The sequence below is a fragment of the Lepidochelys kempii genome, chromosome 8, assembly GCF_965140285.1.
Source record: "Lepidochelys kempii isolate rLepKem1 chromosome 8, rLepKem1.hap1, whole genome shotgun sequence".
NCBI classification, from domain to species: domain Eukaryota; kingdom Metazoa; phylum Chordata; order Testudines; family Cheloniidae; genus Lepidochelys; species Lepidochelys kempii.
This window is the reverse complement of record NC_136387.1, coordinates 75,278,790-75,299,635: the sequence shown is the minus strand read 5'-3', so window position 1 is coordinate 75,299,635 and position 20,846 is coordinate 75,278,790. Positions and strand designations below refer to the sequence as shown.

General features: G+C 40.7%; 1 protein-coding gene across 7 annotated transcripts in view; it reads right to left on the bottom strand.

Moving 5' to 3' along the window:
- Positions 1–263: 263 nt before the first annotated feature.
- Positions 264–20,846, bottom strand: part of TGFBR3 (transforming growth factor beta receptor 3) — a 178,446-nt gene continuing 157,863 nt past the window's right edge. For 5 of the 7 annotated variants that reach the window (XM_073357088.2, XM_073357087.2, XM_073357092.2 and 2 more), the window contains 3 exons: positions 14,398–14,439; positions 11,972–12,079; positions 264–4,030 (listed from right to left, as the gene is read on the bottom strand). In XM_073357088.2, the coding sequence (XP_073213189.1) occupies positions 3,912–4,030; positions 11,972–12,079; positions 14,398–14,439 (269 nt within the window). In that variant the 3' untranslated portion in view covers positions 264–3,911. Of the gene's footprint in view, positions 4,033–5,350; positions 5,389–11,971; positions 12,080–14,397; positions 14,440–20,846 lie in introns of all 7 variants that reach the window. The other 2 variants (XM_073357091.2, XM_073357089.2) reach the window with 2 other exon arrangements.

Genomic DNA, 20,846 nt, shown 5'->3' with positions numbered 1-20,846 from the left:
TTTCTGTGTCTGTTTACTGACTTTGGCTGTAAACCATGGTAATGAGAAGTCTGCAAAAGGCAAGGGATGAAATGTGGAAGGGGATGGAAGGTGAGTAAGGACAAAATAAATAAGAATCAGACCGGAAGACAGAATGCTCTTGGACATGCAGCTCTGACTGAAGCTCATGGCAGGTGAATATGAGCTCTTAAGGCACAATATGGCCTATACATTTTGTCAGTGTTCAATAATGCCAGTACGACTTCAGAAAATGAAGCAACACATTTATTAATTGATATATAACTTTATTATGCACAGATTAAGATGACATGACACTGTGGTTATCAAAACCGTACAACTAAGCATTTCCCCAAGTCTTCTGAACACACAACTAAATACCAATGGGCTGTTCAGACTGGCCAGAGGGAATAATTTCTCCCATTGATTTTTTAAAAAAATACATCTGTAATGAGATTTTGCTAATTAAGAACTGATTTAAAAAAATCAAAGTACTGTGTTTGGAACCAGTTGAAAACATGATCGCTAATACCAATTAATTTCATGAACACCCCGTCTGACTGACGAAAACAGAGCACAACAGTTACCTCACAGAAAGTGCTGTCAGCATAACCAGCAGTACAAGTCTTCTTGTGAAGCATGAGGTAGATACACATTACAGAAAAGACTGGTGTATACATTACAGAAAACAATTAGAAAGAGGAACAAAAAGAATTTACAATCATCTCGAGAGACATTATGCAAAACCCTCTTCCATCTGGTAAATGCAATGGAAAAGCCCAGTTCAGAATGTTTTGACTTCTTAAAATGATAATGTAACAGCTGCCCAACACCAAATATTTGTAAAGGTTAAAGCTAGTGATTAGAAAATATATGAACACAACAAGCAGTTTGCTTTGGAGTTTAAATATTTCACTAATGGATTTTATCGTCAGAAGCTGTCTTTTTTTTTTTTTAAAGCCCAATTCTGCCATCCTTCCACCAGATATCCCACTGGACTCAAAGAGATTACCTGTAAAATTCACCTTGGGAGAGAAGGCCAGCACCAATTAAGTCTCTTGTGAGCCCCATTTTGAGGAACTAAATGGGAAGTAAATGGCACATAGGCTTTGTGCTGCTCCTCTGAACAAGGTAAATATCTCATTTGAGTAATGATGGCAGGATCAGGCCTCTTGATAGACTCAAACTGTGGCTTTGCAGTGAAACATTCAAATGATATATAACACAATATAACTTTAAAGAAACTTGCAGTAAATATAAATGGCTGTTTTATAAAAAGAGTTTACGTTTGTAGCAGTATTCTGAATTGCAGTAGTCAATGACTGCTGCAAGGTACGGTACATTCTTCTAATAAAGCTATTAACTGGGAAATGCCCTTGTTTTACGTCTCTTGCCTACAGAAGTGACTGTTCAATCCTATAAGAAATGACACTTGCATTTGATGACATCCACTGTCCAATTAACATATTGGTAACTTTCCATGAACTCAGTTTGATATATTCTTAACTCTAAACAGCTGAGTACATCAAGATGAGGCTTAATTTAAATTGTGTCCTGGATAGAAGGCTAAAAATTCAATTTTTTTTTATGCATTTTATATTTTGGTTTGTCAGTTTGGAAATATAAATCTGTAAATTATTTTAAAATTAGAGTAAATTATTGATAAAATCATTGATAATGCAGCATGTTTCTCTCAAAAATATACAATTAACTATCTTACACACAAGGTTTTAAACTTGTCCATCACAACAGAATTTTCTAAGACTCCTTGTGAGACTCTACTTTTTTTTAATCTGAGAAGGAAAGGGTTAAAATGGTATTAAGACATTACAAAAATGTAAAATTCACAGTAACTGAAATTAAACATATATAGAGTAATTTAAATTTATCTAAAACCACTTAAATATATCTTTATACACAAATGTAATGTAGTAAAATATAGCTATGATTGACTTAAAGGCTTTAGTCTTCTTTGAAGACATCTTTAAAGATTTTATACATAGAATATGCTTACACAATACATTCTGCTGAAGGTTAGGCAAAGCGCATTATTTTCAAAGACACAGGTAGCATATTTGTTCTTCCCACACGAAGGACACAATCCTGCAAACACTTATGTGAGTTATCCTGTTGAACTCAAAGTAATTATTCATTGGTCTGATCTTGCAAAGACTTTCACATGTGCTTAACTTTACTCACTGTGAGCAGTCCCCCATTGACACTGAGACTGATCACAGGGCATAAAGTTAAGTACATTTATAAGCCCTTGCAACATCAGGGTCAGTCAGTAAGTTTACTCATGTGCATAAGCATTTGCAGGATCAGAGCCAAATGTGTTTAAAAATTAAGGGCAAAATTCTGCTCTCTGATCCTGAGTACATATCTCTATTGCACATTTTGATCTCATTATACAGACTGAATATCCATTGACAATATGAGTTGTATACATGGCATGAGTGTAGAGTTAGCAATAGAAATCTTGAGTTCAGATTTAGGAGAATATCACCCTAATATAAAGAATCCTATTCTCCTGCTGCAGAATACAAGCAGCTTCTACTGAAATTAATGGGAGTCATTTATATCCTGTGACAAGAGAATAGCATTCACTTAAAAAACAAAACAAACAAACCAGAAACAGAGCAATCAGAGCATATTACAGTTGCAAAGTGACACCATAATATTCAAAGTAATTCACATCTAATTTTTCCCTCCTTTTGGGATTTATTGTAAGGTCAGGGTATGGCAAAAGCACTAAAATACTATGAAAATTAGTGCCTTGTTGCCCATCTCACATTCTAACATTACTTTGAGAATATCCAATTGCAAAGTTCATATGACTAACTAGTAGTTTGACACAAACCACTGTGGACTGTTATCTTAAAAGAAGAGTTTCATTTTTATATGCAGTGTTTTATACAGATAGGCTCAGTTGTATATCCCTTGTGCACTCAAAACCACAGTGATGTCAACTGGAATTCGGGGCGCACAAAGAACGTAGGACTGAGCCAAGTATCTTTCAATATACTTTCTTTGTATATTAGTCTCAAAATATTCATATAAACTAAAGTCAATTATAAATATCTAACAACATTTTCATGGGTAGAGTGGGATATTAAGATGTTTTTCCCAGTCTAAAAAAATAGACATGCTAGATTAAGTAAAATTGTGTATACTGTGGTATATACATTTGCATAAGATATTTCATTAAGTATACACACTAACATTAGTGCATATTATCTTTTCTTTAATCTTTGTGTGTGTATAAGGGTATAGTGGGTAAAAAACCCTAACTGAAGATAGTTTTGGCCCAGTGAACAAGAAAGGGAATGTTGCTTTAGTGAGCATTATAATTACCAAAGGCAAACACATTTTAAACACCTGAAACTGTACACAAAACAAAGCAGGTAAGATGCTATAGCAGTCAAGCTCAAGAAAACAAGGTGCTATTTTGAAGTGGTTAAATATAGCTGAAGTAATAAAATGGTTTTTAACCAAGTAGATCTGAGCTTGAGACTTTCTTCTTCTGATGTGTAGGAATCCTTTGACCGAAGATCTCCGTTGTTCTACTTATCTTGTTGAAATCCCTTTGCAAACACCTTGTCAGTGAAAAGGCTTAGGAACCAAAAATTATTTTGTACAGACAAAGCAGCATTTTTCAAACTGGCATGTGTTTCACACTGACAGCCCACACTCCCTTTTAACAGGTTGCAGTACTGTAGCATAACATGCTGTAGAAAGGTCCAAAGACTGTATTTATCCAGAAGATCAGGTGATTTTTTTTTCCTACAGTGAAATCCCTCCTTTCTCAAAAGAAACCAAATGAATCCTTCCAACTTTAGACAGCCAATGTCAACGTACTGTCTCTCTGAACCTCTGCCCTCCTATGATGCTCCCTGGACTGACTTCCCCCTGGGTTAGGCTGTACTGCTGCTAGAACAGGGGGTGCTTTGTGTGCTGCCGATACTGTGTGCAGCACTGCTGTTTTCAGAGGCTGGTGGGTATGTGGGGACCTGCTGTCTTCCTGCTGTTTCCCCTGGGGAAAAAAAGAAGGAAACTGAAAATGTTACATGCTACAGCAAAAATATTTCTACCAACTCCCAATGTTCTTGTCATTTTTATTTCCATAAAAACTCTGCACTCGATATATATTTCAAATGGAAACGTTTGTTAAAGATGTTACTTGATTTTGACACCTCTGGGTAGTATTTACATAAGAAAAAATCTTTTCTAGCTGCTTTCTTAATTGTATAAAAGCAGCTGACAGTGAGCTCAGCTATGGATGCTTTGTGTATCCTGCCGTCAGCTGCCCATCAACTGAGGTTCAGTCACCATACTCCTGGGGGAATTCTGTGCAATGGGAGGGGGGAGAAAGGGGGAGGTATCTGGGCCAGGGGATCCCCACATCTGGGCTCGGGGGGTGGGGAAGGGTGCAGGTATCTGGGCCAGGGAGGTCCTGTGGCTGGACTCTGGTGGGGTTGCTGGTATCTGGGCCAGCGAGGCCCTGTGGCTGGGGAGGAGATTTCAGTGTATTGGCTGGGAGGCTCCCTTTGAATAGGCCATGGTGAGAGAGGGGTTGTGGGTATCTGGCGTCCCAGCTAGGCTGGGGGGGAGGGGGAAGAAGGAGGCAGAGAAACAGGAACTGGTTTGTCATAGGGGTTTCTTTAACTCTCTACTCCTGGGGGAATTTTTGGGTGTCTGTATTGTTACAGACATACTTGTTGACAGGTATTTTCAGATAAATTACCAAAATAATTGAAGGTGGCATGATTATGTGGTGCTGTTTTCACAAATAAAATTTGCAGAATTTTAAAATATTGTGCACAGAATTTTTAATTTTTCTGGCACAGAATGCCCCCAGGAGTATCATGTAACTCGGATCAGGATCAGACCCTACATTTTTTGTGGTCTTTTCTGTTTGATGGAAAACAGCTAGAAAAGTGTAGTTTTGTCTTAATGCCAACACATGGAGCAGCGTGTACTAAAACCAATGAGTTGGATCTGAAAGCACTCTCCTCCCCCTCCTCAGTCAGGAGGATGGCACATACTGGGAGACAGAGGACCTTCTCCCCCCCCAGAGTAGGAAAATGGCCTATCCTGTAATGCTGAGTTGATTTACATATCCCACTCTAAATGTAATGTAGCAGGGTTACAGCAAGCTTCCACTTAGCTACTACAGTATGAGCAGTAGTTATAGCACAGTATAAGGTACAATATTCTTGCAATTTCATGCTCAGAGTGTAAGTACACACACGCACTATTGTTAAAAGAATGTTATTTGGATTACAAAGTCAAGCACTAAAAAGTTAGAAAATGCCTGATTTTATGGATGCCTGTGCAATATTAATACTTCCCTTTTCTTGTCCATTTTGTGCACTGAATGAGGCAGAGGTCCTGTGGGGGGAAAAATAGTATGATCGAATAATTAAAGATTGTATCACAATGCATATGGAGGGGGGGACGGGGGATTAAGGTTGCACAGGCAACCATAAATCTGGCATTGCCTAACTTTGAAGTGCTTAACTTTGTAACCTTAATGTTCTTTTAATGTAGCCATGTGGTTTCCTAATGGTTTTTAAAGAAAAAGGTTACAAGTTCTATTATGTGGATCTGTAGCCCTCCTCCCAATCATCAGCAATGTCAGAACCCCGAGTCTTCAGCATTACAGCATAGACTTCTGCTACTTGAGCTACAAGATTAACAATGTTGGCTAGCAGTAGGGTGACCATATTTCCCAAAAGGAAAACAGGACACCATGCGGGGCTGGCCTGAGACCCTTCCTCCATCTGCCCCTCCCCCCCCAACGGGGCTGGCCCCAGGCCCCCACTTGAGGCTGTCGCTGGTTGCTTGAACCATGCCCCCCCACATCCACATCGTTCCTCCACACTGCACCGCTTTTTTGACAAATGGGCATTTGTCCCGTTTGCTCTTGCCAACTGATCCAACTTTTGCCAAAAAAGTCCGGATGGCCAGGACAGGGCTTAAAAAAGGGACAGACTGTCCTGGCCAAAACGGGATGTTTGGTCACCTTAGGCCTAGAAGTAAGAGGGGAGACAGGATTGCTGGTTCTGGAGAGTGCTCGGGAAGCCCAGGCCAGCCATAGCTGGGATAGCTACTGTCCCATGAGTTGCCCCCAGATGGGTGACTGACCCCTGGTACCATGTGCTGGATCCATAGGGGCAATTAAGGGAACGCTGACCTGGCTGTCTGTCCCTCCCTCTCCCACTCCTTCCCTGCCCAGGAGTTGGGAGAGCTCCTACCCCCAGTGGTAAATGGACTACAGGGGACCGAGTGTTGGATCCTAGGATTTACAGGGTTGGAGCAGGCTGGCTCACTCTCCTCCTTGCCCCCTAAAAGCTGCTCTGGCAGCTCCCTGTTCCCACTGCAATGTGGGCTGCTGCAGCAGCAACACGAGCCCAGCCTTGGAATGGTTCAGAGATTTTGGTAGGTTGCCAAAAGTTTCCAGAGGAACACGAGTGACAGAAAGGAAGTGGTGATTTTGAACACTTTGTAGCTCACCCAATTTTTTTTATTTAAACTTTATTTGTATTGTTTTTACATAAAATATAAACACTTAACAAAACGCATACAAACAACCGCCTTAAATGTCACTATTTGTAAAACCTGGACAAAACAAAAACAAAAAAAACCTCTGACCCAGTAGCAGTCAGGCAGGGCATCAGAGCTCACCCATATCTGAATGGAATATCATGGGTGAATGAAGATGCACTTCTGCAGCACAAGGGGTTTCCCACCTATTAAATAGCAAAGCCCTGATGCAAACAATGGAGGTATGAGAGCTTGTCAAGTGAAGGGGTCACAAGAATCCTTCACAATGAAAAGTGCTAGGCAACCTAAATGTAGGGGTTGCTACCAGCTCATCCTACAATCACTGCCATATTCCTACTCTCGAAAGAGTGCACAGCTTTTGCCTTGCACCCCACTATTTTCACAAATAGGAAGAAAACTCCCCCAAACACTCTTCCTCAATTAAGTCAATGGCGCTGCATTGCTTTAACAGAGGTCAGAATTTTGCCCATGGATTCACTCAATAAGACATTTAATTTTGTGAGGCAGTTTCTGATCTGTACAAATCCAAAGTGATTCCACAAATTATAGACTTCTTCTATGTGTAATTGAATCTAGCACAGCATTTCTTAAATAAAATGTTTCATTCCTATCTTTTTATTAGAAACAGCTTTGTATATAAACAAAGTAAACTATAGCAGCAGTTTCTTGTTGTGTTATCTTACTATAAGCTTTTCATAAACCTTGTTGGGGCATTTTCTCCTTCATTATAAAATATATAGTTGTTTTGTGTATAAGCCTCCCTTCCTGTCATGTTAAAGGACATATCTATAAGTCAGTGATAAGCAAACTCCCTTTCATAAAAAAATGAAAATAAAAATAGAAAAAGCTGTTACCATTAGAACACAGGAACTGCAGTTACTTCTATTCCCTTAACAGGGCCCCTCAACATCTCTGCCAAGAAAGCAGTTCTGCAAAATGTAGAACTGGCCCATATTCCCTGCTGTTAGGTCTTATTACAGCTTCGCTGTCACCCATTTTACAAACCGCATGATTACACATAGTTTTGCCTCAGCCACAGCATATCAATACGATCTGTATAAACTTAACCATAACTTAGTTTATATGCTGAATACCTCTTCTTTTTTAGGCAAAATGACAAGCACAGCTGTCACAATCTCTTTAGAAGCCAAACAGCACCACACATCCCGTTCCTTTGCTCTTCTGGAAAACTTCCTAGGAGGCATCTTCCTTTAAAAGTTTGGGGGTTGAGCACTTTGCCTCAGTGGCAAAGACTCTGCTGTCATTTAATTTCCTCTTCACTGCTCCATGTCTAGAAAATTATTGGCAGTTCTGACATAACAATCTGTTTGTGTAACAGAGATACCAGCAGAATTTGCACTGCCCTTCAACTGAAGTATCAAAATCTTAGTGAGACTATGAACAGAACCTACCAATATATTTAGACTGACTTTTGCTTGGTCTTACAGTTATTGTTCACCACCTTGATAAACTGTCAAATCCTCTCGATAAAAAACTCAAAATAATTTCAGTGAAGAGAAAAAATGTATTTAATACACCACCACCTACTGCCTTATTTATGTAAACAGCTTCATGTGTCTAATGTTAGTGCTTGATCACGCCTCAAAATGGCCATGTCCTATCTATTGACAGTAAACAAGCTTTTACCCATCTGAATGTGACAACATGTACTTTATTATTCACACTTAGGAAAACTGCCAGTAGTACTCCCTGTCCAGGAAGTCTGAATGTTTGCTTTTCTATCTCCATTTGCCAAATATAATTGGTTGCTATGTCGGTTTATTTTAAATCAGATCCCATTTTAAAAACAAGAGAAGGGGAGGCCTTTAACTTCCAGAGCTCTGGAAAATTTTATCCTGTTAATTTGAAGCATTGTCCGAATAAGAGAAAAATCATACTTTCTAAGAGGATTATGTGACTGATGTGCGTGCCATACATAATGCAAGGTTTTAAATTGTTGGGTTTATGTTTAGCAAAGTCTAATAACTTATAAAGCTGTTCCATGTCCCTTGTATTTATCCTTAAGCATGATAGTTTATTCACTTAAAGCAGAGGTCTCCAGTCAGATAATTTCACAATCACTCCTGAAGGGTTACTGCACACAAACAGGGCTGGAGCAAGACTTTTACTTCTTCTAAAGAGGCTCAGGTAAACAGTATTCAATACTCGCCAAGCTCCTCTGCCTTCATTTGTTCTAGGATCCTCTCCAGACAGATATTCTATTATTGTGGAAAAGTTGGTAGCTACCTTTCAAGTTCTTTAACCATTTAGAAAAAATAGTCTAAAATAGGGAGCTTTTGGCTGAGGAGGAGGATAGAACACCTCTCAATTCCTCTACTCACTTCGATGCCTCTCCCTCCTTAAGTACTCTCTGAGCTCAAAGCCCCGTGTGCTCAATGGCAAACTAGACCCAAATTTTGCAGTAAAGCTCCTAGATTTTTTGTTAACGTTCTGGTGGAAACTTTGCAGCAGTTTCTGATTTTTTAAAAATGTATTTGAATGAAATAATCGAAGTGAGTAATACAATCAATAACTTAGCTGCTGAGTTGTTTGTTTTGATATTCAATTGCATTTATTTTATGCGGTCTCCTCTACATTTTCAGTTATCTTTTGGTTTCAGCATTAACAACACATTAAGATAAATGGGGGAGTTCATTCATTTAGGGCCTGGTCTATATTAGAAAGGGTTTGCTGGTATATACTAGCAAACCTTCCTAATGTAGACACAGCTAATACCAGCAAAGTAATTCTTTTGCTGATGTAATTTATACCAATTCCCCAAACAAAATAAGGTAAACTGGCAAAAATACTTCTTTTGTTGGTATAACCACATCTACAGTCTGGCTTTTGCCAGTATCAACAGTAATTTAAACACCCTTCACCCCCACCACGCATCGCTACTATGCCAGTAAAAGTTTCTAGTGTAGACCAGGCCTAAGAGATTGTTTCATGCTGCCTGCAAACCTAGGATGAAACCATGGCATCACTTTTGAAAGATAATGTTATGTAAAATGAAAATTGGATTATGTTCTGGAATCCCAATTACAAGGGCTGAATTATATGGCTGTAGTATACACAAGACCCTATCTAAGATATGCAGGTTAGCTACATATTTATTTATGCTTTATCAAAAAAAGTCTTCAGCAGACCCCAAAGCCTTTCAGCTGGGGCTGAATTATCTTGTACACTGCAATTCTCCACTGAGGGGTTATGGTGACCAGCGGAAGTCCCTAATAGAAAATCTCTACTACAAATCCCAATTTGTAGATGCAAGTGTGGGGGGGACAAAATATGTGCCCAGGAACAGCAGTCCATTTTGAGGCGCCTTTAAAAATCTGCCCACTATATCTAATTTCTAAAATTCTCTAATCCAAGGAATTAGAGAGCCTGCTTCCTTTCTTCCCTTTTATTCTTTCCCCTTATTTTTGTCTCTCAGGCAATAAGGAACGTCAGAACAGCTGCTCCTCTTGCTGTTTTACATGGTAACTATGACTGATGTAGTTAGTCACTAATTATTTTAATAGGGTTGGTCCAAGTTCCATTTTCTTGAAGGATTTATTATGTCAACTTCCCATTGTTTTTGACAACGGGATTTTGTCAATTTTAATTACTCTCTCGTCTCCTGTATAATGCTCCTATTTATTAATACTGTAAAGTTTAACACACAACTTCTGACATACAACACATGTCCCTCTAGATATCTCTGTAACTGAACAGAGATTCAATACCTATTGATAAAGGATGAAGGCTTAACAGTGGGGCAATTTTCCCCAGGCCCTGGGCCCCACAGGGGCCCCCACGAGAGTTTTCGGCAGCACTTCGTCCTTCAGTCCTTCTTCCGCTCTGGGTCTTTGGCCCGGAGTGGAAGGACCCCCGCCGCTGAAAACCCCAGTCCCCCGAATCCTCTGGGAGGCCCTGGTGGCCAGGAGTGGAAGTGGCCCAGAGCAGAGACTACTTTGGGGATTCTGGGATGGAGAGCAGCCCATAGGGAGCCCAGGAAAGACCGCTGCATGTTAGAATAGTCCATGGTGCTGGTCTAACCATAGCAGAGTGGTTCTATTTACTGTGGCAGCTCAGAATCCAAGTGGAGCAAAAGATGATGTAAAGCCACCTGTGCCTCCCCTTCTCTTCCTCCTGTGTGGCATGTCTCAGGAGACACAGCAGACAACCTAGCCCAGGGGTGGGCAAACTTTTTGGCCTGAGGGCCACATCGGGGTTGCAAAACTGTATCAAGGGTCGGGTATGGAAGGCTGTGCCTCCCCAAACAGCCTAGCCCCCGCCCCCATCCGCCCCCTCCCATTTCCCACCCCTCTGACTGCCCCGCTTAGAATCCATGCCCCATCCAACTCCCCCCGTTCCTTGTCCCCCGACCGCCCTCTCCTGAGACTCCCCCACCCCATCCAACCCCCCTTTTGCTCCCTGTCTTCTAACTGCCCCGACCCCTATCCACACCCCGCCCCCTGAAAGGCCACCCGGGACTCCCACACCCATCCAACCCCCCCTGCTCTCTGTCTCCTAATCGCTCTCCACTCCATCCAACCGCCCCCTGCTCCCTTACCATGGCTGGGAGCTCAAGGGCTGGGCCGGACGTGGGCTGCGGGCCGGACGTGCGCTGCGGGCCGTAGTTTACCTACCTCTCACCTAGCCCATGATTAAGTACAGATTTATCTAGTTTGCCACAGAAGAAACTACTGGATAGGAGTTCCTCAAAGACTGGTTTTCATAGAATTTGCACTGGTTCAACTAAAATTGGTTTTCATATCAATTTACTTAAACCCATGGAAACTCTTGCTTGGCTCACACTTAAATCAGCTATCAGTGGCTATAAATTTAGCTTAACTTTTTAAAAACTGAGAATTTTAATTAAACCAATGTAAGGTTTTGAATAAACAAAGCCTACAAAACATTTTAAATTGCAGCTGGAGTCAGAAAAGGGCCTATGTAAATATGGTGTCTTTTTAGTCATTTGATCTGCTCTTGGTGTATAGTCAAAGTCACATCTGCGTACTTTACTAGCTAAAAAGATTTAATGGATTCTCTTCTGGCTCGCACATCAATAGAATTAACTAAATTCCAGTAACAGAATCTTTATTGGTGATGGCACATGAGCTATAAAATCTCAGTTGGACTTTCAGACCCCAGGGTAAGTTTTCACAGTTAGTCAAAAATCTCCAAATTTCTAAACCAAATATCAAAAGACATAATATGCCCCATTACTGAGAGAGGCAGATACAGCTACCTGGTTAACACCTTCAGTCTGCTGTGGGGAGTTGCTGGAAAGCACCTTAGGGAGAATGTGGAAAGCAGCAAAGAAGACCTAGTCTCCTGATTCATAAGCATTCGATCTCACTGCCTCCATTGTAATGTGCTATGCCAAATGGAAGCCGGTGAAAACAACTGTACTAACCTGTGTGAGAATAGATAAACCACAGTGCTCCTGTCAGCAGTGCTCCAATCACAAATGCTGCAAAGGCGATGCCCACAACGGTCAGAGTGTCCAGACCATAGAAAACTGCTACAAATAAAAACCATTTTTTTCATTTTGAATGCTGAATAGTATTTTTAAAAATTCCTCCTCCCGTTTTCACACAGAGCTTTGACATTTTCATATTTAATTAACCAGCATTTTAAATGCAAGAAAAGAAAGCCCCATGATACTTAGCAGATTACTGTGATTTGTGTCTAAGCAGGACAAGCAATGCGTATGCTGGCAGAGGTGAGTTTAACAAACTGTTTAACAAACTGTTCTGTCAAAAACCCAGCTCAATACATCCCAAATCTAGCAAAACCGGAATGAATTCGAAGTGTTCTCAGTTTCTTGTTAATTATTCTTTGTTTTCAGTTAAATACCAGGTTTCACTTAAATATATATTTAAAAAGCTGTGCAGTCTTACTAAAAGGTTACTTTTTATTCACATCCTACCATGCAAGCCAACTTTACTCTATATCCTCTGTAACTTCAGCCCTATATCTAGGTGGAGAACGGAAGTGCTGTTAAGTGAGAAGTGGTGCCAGCTCAAAAGTCAGCAAAAACATAAATAGGAGCAATTGTTTTTCATATTTGGCAATGTTCTTAATAAAAAATTAATTCCAGATCACAAAAATAGAACAAAAAACTCAGTTTCTAGGGGATGGGATCTTTATGCAGTATAGTTTGTACAGTACTGCATCTGGTTCCTGAATGTATGGCTCCAAATGTTACTGACACAATTACAGCAACTTCCAGCCATTGTCCTGCATATTTCTTCTCTTTGATCAAAAACACCTTAATGTGGTTCTCATACTGAATCAATTATTTTTTGTATTTTTTCTTACATGACTAATTTCAGATGTAGTTTTTCTAGTGTCTCCCATAAACATATGAAATGTTGTAAGCTAGTAAATAACTTTTTAGTAATTGAGTAAATAATGGAAAAGAACTGAACACACAGACTCCAATTCATCCCAGGGTCTGCGTTGGTGGGTGCGGGAGACACGAAGGAGGCTGGCCAGGGCATGCTTAGCAGATCTCCTCCAATTCACCTGCTTTCTACCTCGTTTCCTGCATCCAGCAGAAATTCCTTGGAAAGGCAGGCAGCAGCACTGGTACTTGCTTTCCCTCTGTTATTGACAGGCACACTTGCATGGGTACTGTACCTTTCAGACCCCTGCATCCGCTAAGGGAGTTCTTCAGAACCCCTTTCTGAGTATGTGCAGCCAGATTTGGGACAGAAAGAACAGCCCAGGTAGCGGCTAACTGGAGTTTTCTCCCGTTTTTGACTTGGAGCCATTTCTGAGCCACTTGGTCATGTTTGATTATTTTAAATCCAAACTATAATTGTGTTTGTTAACCAGAGATACCTCTTTTACAACTGCATCATCTTCTTGCCTTAAGATGCAGTTCACAGACAACTAGGTCCCACTCATCGCAGGACACAGGTAGCCCAGCTGGTGGAGGGAGGTAAATGTTATTCTCTGTGCCACCTTGTGTGAATCTAGCTCCAAGACCCAAAGAGACCAGCTCTTTTCCCTCACTTCTTTCCCTCCGCACTTTCTAAATTCTCACCCTTCAGCTACCATTTTTCCTTCCCTCCCATCATGATGTATTTCTAGTGCTACGCACTCTCCTTAGAGCTGATTGGGCCCTTTAGCATGGTTGAGATTTTTGGCTTCCCCAACTCCGCTGATGCTGATGTTGAACTCAGAGTGAAAGTCACAGAGCCACATTTTATCACATCTGTGGTGGTCTTGATGTTGGAGTACTGCAATCACTTACAAATTACTGCTCATGTAATACCCCTCATGAATTCCTCTCTCAAAATTCGTGGGAATGGCCTAGATCCTGGGAGTCATGTGCCTAACTATGTTTGAGGATCTGGGATGGTGTCCCCAGGGGCACTAAAACCAAAGACTTAATTCCGCTCTAAGTTTAAAAAGCTTTACAATAAACTATCTTTGACTTAACCTTTTGTTTGGAAGTTGTTAGATCAGTGGTTCTCAAACTGTGGATCAGGACTCCAAAGTGGGTCGCGACCCTGTTTTAATGGGGTTGCCGGGGCTGGCATTAGCCTTGCTAGAGCCTGGGGCTGAGGCCGAAGCTGAAGCCCAAGCTCCAGTGCCCAGGACCAAAGCCCAAGGGCTTCAGGTTATAGACCCCCTGCCTGGAGCTGAAGCTCTTGGGATTCAGCCTTTGGCTTTGTCCTCCGCCCAGGGTGGCGGGGCTTGGGTGGGCTTAAGCTTCAGTCCCCCTTCCTGGGGTCGTATAGTAATTTTTGTTGTCAGAAGAGGGTACAGTACAATGAAGTTTGAGAACGCGTGTTAGATCAACAAAGTAGACAGATATGTATAACTTACGTGGCTGCAACCCATTGCCTTTTGACTTGTGAATAGGTGGACCTGTTTAAAAAACACGAACACATTAATTGCATGATGTGCCATAGAAATACTACACACTATATAAGCAATCTTCAGCATCTCACTGGGAGGAAAGTCTTTAAATGCTGCATAATGTATTGGTAACATTTCAGGAAATCCTGTCAGAATTTATTAACCTGGATCAGTATGTAAAAAATCCATTTGTATCTTGTTTAGTCTTCAGAGGAATATATCCATAGCACAATGCAAGCAGCATGTTACGGAGTGCTGGCAGATGCTGTGCAAACCTCCCCACCCAGTAGTCATCAATTCTCACCTGCAATAACTCCCTCTTATTCCTATGCTGGGCTCTCCTTCAGCACAGATTGCTAAAATTGTTTCCTGTCTCCAGTCATGAGAGACCAGCACATGAAATCATTTCAAGACCCAGCCCCCCTTTTCCACTCCTGGGAAATGTTGCTTCTAGATATGATGGACCCTGTTCTGACCAGCTTAAATGCACATGTTTTGACTTGTACATTTCCACTGTGCTCTGTAATGTGTATAAATTACTTGGTATTCTATCTTATTTATACTGGAAGACAAAGATCATAGCTATGATGTTAAAGCTACTATTTTGAAATAATAATCAAATAGCATCAGCATGGAATGGAAAGAAATACAAAACTGTCTTTAGAAATGCATCATTACCCCTACTCTCTCTCTTATTTGACATCCCTTCTTCATATACATGCCTGGTATCTCCATGGAGGAACTATTAGATGTCGGGAGTCCCCTTCCTCTCAGGATACCCATGCCAAATTGAGGAATCAGAAACCCAGATTTGGATTCTAATTCAAACATCTTGTTTGGTAACCCATGTTGCACTCTCTAGATCAACAAGCTGCCCGAAGGATATAATTTAAATTCTGACATGTTTGAGTGTACCAGATGCTTCCACTATGAGAAGATTTGGTAAGGAACTGTAATGATACATATTTTTATATCCTTTAACAATTGGGAAAAAATTGCTTTGATCTGGAGGCAAGAGCAGTTCTATAAGTTCCAAAATATACTGAAAGTTATCGGTTTTCTTTTTATTGTTTATCCAGTACGTATTTATATGTCAGGATTAGTGTTCCAAACCTCTTCAGTAGTAACTGCATTAACTAACTTGAACCACACAGGGTACCATGTGGCCAAAATTCTCTCTCAGATTCATTACATGTTCCTCTCAGAAACACATACCTGCAATATCCAAAGCATTTTTATTTACTCTGAGAACAAACTAAAGCAGTGTAGTTTACCAAGTGGTTATCATCATCATCATCATCATCTTTTTTTTTTTAATATATCATTCATGCCAAGTGGACTAGACACACAGGTTAAAACAAGGATGGGGAAATTGGGACAAAGGTAAGGTTTTTTGGGTGACCTTAAGAATTTGTTTCCTGATTTAAGTGCTTTTTTAATTCATGCATTTTGGAATATGTTATTGTTTTTAATATCTCAGCGTTAGCTTTCTCAAAATGTACGGTTTTTTGTTTGTGAATATACTAACAAGTTATCAAATGGAAGTCAAAGCAGAAGTATAAATGAACGTTTATGAAAGGCACTGGATTGAAATACTAGAGAGTGAAATAGTACAACATGAGTAGCAGCACTATATTTGTCCATATATCCAGCTAGCATATCCCAAACTTCGACTAATCCGAACGTCTCCAGTGGTGACAGGAATTAATTTTCCTTGCTAACTCTGTCATTGGCCTCTCCACAGAATAGGAAGGTTGCCAAACAACAACTTTGCCAATTCACTGAATTAGTTATCCAGTTCCTTGGCATTAATGTGTGTTGCTTGCTGCAGCTTTGTGCAACACAAGAAGGGTGAAAGTTCATGAGGCCCAGGGAAAGTGTATAATTTTAAAACAACAGAAGCAGGCTTGAACTAATGCACATGGTTTTCTATATCTTGGTTTAGGAAAAGTGTTGGTCAGTTGCTCACTTGATCTTGTTCCCTTCACTGAAAAAAAAAAAACACCTTATTTTCCACATCTTGCATAAATTGAACAAACAGTGAAAGGGACATAACTATTCAATAGAAGAATATCAATTTCATAGACTTTAAATAAGTTTCTCTCTACACCTTTCACTTAAATTGTGCCAAAGAACAGATGTGACTTAGAGATGCCAGGATATGAATAATTTGTTGTGTTTTTTTTTAAACTTGTATGGTCTTTTTTAGGAGGTTTCACGGGAATCTGATACAATAAGGTGAAGAACCAAGCTTGTAAAAACCTATAAAGCAAAATGCAAACTGTGTGTGTGTGTGTTTTTCTCTAGCTATAGAGGCAGGGTTTCCATTACAGTCAATGGCAGTCATGTGCATGACGTATGGAGAAGAAAACAGACACCTTTGCATTGAACAATTTGTGCTGGCTCCCCAAATGTCAAACATACAAGCTCTTCATTTGGCTTATAGAGCAGATGTAACAGAATAGTTCCAATAACATGGTTTGTAACAATACCCACGAAAGCTGGCCTGTTCCACATCAAAGCAAATGACAACTGACATCTTTAAGATGAAAATACTCAGATTTTAGTAGTGCAATATAATTTGTTCTCAATCTTACAGATTCACTGTGCCAGTCAACCACAGCAGTTATAGAAAAGGGCCATTTGATTCGTTGTGGAACAACTGCATAACAGCGATGTTAAGGTGCTAATAGTTGTGCATTATGCTCAAAATCTGCAATATGCTGGGATGAGTTCCACCAAACATTTAGCCAAACTATTGTTGCATTGTGGGTGATCTTATCAAGCAACTGTCTCTTAGCGTGTAAAAGTAAAACCAGATTTACTAAGACCTCATACTCTTTATACAGACAAAACTCCAGCTGAAGTTATCCTTGGGAGTTGCACACACAGCCCTGCACACCCAAAGGGAGAATAGAGCTCTGGGTGTAAACCTGTTTGCTGAAGGATAAACATCAGTTACACAGTTTGATGTGTTCCGTCAGGAATGGATAATCACTGAGATGAGTGGGCATTTTGCATGAGGAAAGGGTACAGAATCAGGCCCAAAAGCAGAGTTTTAATTGTACTGCATTTACCAATCAAATACTTGCCTTTAATTCTTAGTGAATTTAATTTGCATGAAGAAGAATCGTGTAAAAACATGGGCTGCCTTGCAGAGTTAAACAAAAACAGTTGTTGCTTATGTCCCCCAGCAATGCTCCATGGTACCATATGCTGTTTAAACATTAAAAAGCACGCACTGCAGAACTGAGGTTAAAGGATTTCTGATCCCCCATCCTTTGACTCTCTCTGGAAAGCATTCCAAAATTTCCAACAGACATTGCATGCAAATAGAAGATTTTGATCTGCAAGTGAAGTGAGCTGTAGCTCACGAAAGCTTATGCTCTAATAAATTTGTTAGTCTCTAAGGTGCCACAAGTCCTCCTTTTCTTTTTATGAAACCCTCTAAACTACCATGCTGGAGCTAAAAGAGAATGGACAATGCAATTATTAGTGTTCTAATGTGCATCCCTGCTGTTGTCAGAAGGGCCCCAGTAAGAAATACATTCACAAAAGATGAAGGTCATAACAGTTCTGGTTTTCCCATCTTTTTATACATACACAGGGGCAGAGCCTCAGCTGGTGTGAGTTATCAGAATTCCATTGACTTCAGTGAACAATGACAGTTTACACCAGCTGAGGATCTACCCTGCTGGATCCAGTTTGCCTTTAGATATGTGGGTACAGCTCCCATTGACTTGTTCTGGAGTTGTAGCTTATGCTAGAGGGCAGAACTGAGCCCTCTGTACTAACTTGTATTTGCTACGCTATAAATGTAAACAAATGTTCTCATAAATGTACAAACACTGAAATAAGATATTAAAATGTCAAATGCACACACCATGGGGCTTCACGGGATCCATCACAAACGTGTAGGATCTGGAGGCAACATTTACAGCTGAATTTCTACACAGAGAATAGTTCTGTACTGAATCCCACTTAGGGTCTGGAGTGGGTCAGTGGCCTAGTCACATGCCAAAAGAATGCATCTGATTTTAGCAATCTTGATGGCCACCTTCCTCAGAGTCCAATCAATTAACTATTTCATTTTCCTAAAATCATCAATACAAGTCTGATAATACTACACAGTCTGTTTCCTACCCATGGCATAAAGCTTAGGTTTTTTTCAGGGGAAAACCGAATTATGACACAGTGTAGGTAAAACAATGGGTTAATCAATATGAAGTCTAATTTTCACTTTTGGGACAAATACCAAAAGATGAAAAGCTGCCTTTGTCCTGAAAAAGCTCAAGTTATGAAGGGAGGTTATCAAGAAGCTTAGCTCCTTCATCCATCCACCAGAAGAAAGCTTATGACCTCCAGAAAGTTCTTTATCTAAAAGTTCAGGCTCTCTGCAGCTGGGCAGTGTGGATATACTCTGGTTAGGCTAAGGCAATGGATGCCTGAGAAAGAGAGGAGACTTATCTCCATCAGGAGTTGGTCCATCACCAGTTTCATTGACTGTGGTGCTGAGAGTTAATGAGATCACCTGGAAGTCAGCAGAAGGAAAAATTACTCATGCCCTGTCTCTCCTGGCTTTCTTCATAACTCTTTAATCAGGGAGAGCTGGAGGAAAAGGGCAGGCTCCCCAATTTCCTCGCCCATTGCCAGATGAAGGCATCTGAGTATAGAGCTCTGGGGATGTAAACCCATGAGCAGTAACAGGGAACAAGTCACTGACTCAAACTGAACTGGTCTATGGGATCTAACAGGGACACATGAGGTGCTGGTAGAAACTCAGGAATACTTGGCTTTCTGGGAATTAGCTGGTGATTGCCGAGTCAGTCTGCAGTAGAGCTGATCTTTCCCTACAAGATATAGTGCTTGAAATGAGTGGAGACAGGATTATGTCCTTCAGAAGTCGCTGCAACAGAAGCTACTGATACTGCCCTGATGTTTACATAGGCTATCATTACTTGGTTGTACATAGTTACCATTTGCTGGTCCTGAATCACACACTCATAGGCTTGGAGAACTAAGGGATTGCCTAGAGCTCCAGGAGGGTAATACTAAGCTTCTGCTTCACAAGCAGAAGAGGGAGGTGCATCCCAAGCTGAGAGGGAGGTGCACACTCCAAAAGCCTGCCATCAGCATGGGTAGCAAGGAGGAAGGGGGAGAAGTAAATAAAAGGCACACACATCATGCCAGAAAAATCTTGAATGATTGGGGCAGAAGGAGAATTCTCTTGCAGTTGCAATCAGTGTCTTTTCCCCAGCTGTCACTGTAGAATACAGCCCCACAAATTTAAGATGTTCTCCTGCTGGAGAGTGTGATAGAGGATGGTGGGGACATGGCCACTCATAGGAGAAGGAAGGTGAGAAAAATGGAAACAAGTTTCCTGTTTGTCGTCATGACCAGCCACACTCAGAATATCCTATTTCTCTTTGAAAGAGAAAGCAGAGGAGGAACTATGCACTGAGAAAGGGAAGCTACTTCTAGGAAACCAGCTTAAAAGGGTGAGAAGTGTCAAGCGTGCTGGGTAAAAAAGGGTTACTACATAATTTGGAAAGTGTGTGTTAGTGAGCTTCTGGGGATTCTTCCTTAAAAGTGAGATTTTTTTTCGCATGTAAAAAAGTCCAGGTATTTTAGGGCTTGTCTACATGGGGAGTTATTCACGATTAGCTCCGTGCGTGGATGCTCTTATTCCAGAATAAGATAATTCTAACATTCCTATTCTGGAACATAAGTGTCAACATATGGAGTTAATCTACTTTAAATTCATAGTTAATCCACTTTAAATTCACACTTTACCTTATTCTGGATTAATTTTCATGTGTAAATAAACCCTTAAATTTGGCATGTAACTGTTCCAGCCTTCAAGCCAAATGTATTTTGGGCCACTGTCAAAGGCAATGTAACAAAAGAAAGTTGTGGGCATAATCTATTGAAGTATCCAAGTACCTGGAGGGAAGCTACCAGAAAACAGATTTTCTCCAAGTCTATCTGAAGAGCATGGAAAACAAAAAAGCCAATAGGTGACAATCCTGAGCACCAAAGGGGCAGCCTCATAAATTCTATGCAAGATGAAGTTTAGCCTTATTCTTCACATTTCAGAGTATGGGGGTGGGGCAGAGTGAATGTTGAGGTGGGGAAGAGGGTGTTAGTGGCCACTAAGGACATGGGAAATACCCGATGGAGGCTTGTCAGAGGACAGGGAGCCTCTGTAGGGCAGGGATGAGGTTGAGGCTAGAAGGGTTGAGAGAAAAGGCAACTTGAACCTCTGAAAAGGGTCCCATTTAAAACTCTTATTCCTGGACAGAGCTTTGGGGCTGTCCACACCAAAGATTGCCAAAGTACAAAGGTTCAGAATCACAAGCAGTTGAGCAGGATGTCAGGAAAGGGAGTCTAGAATGGTGTCAGGGTTCTGGAATAGG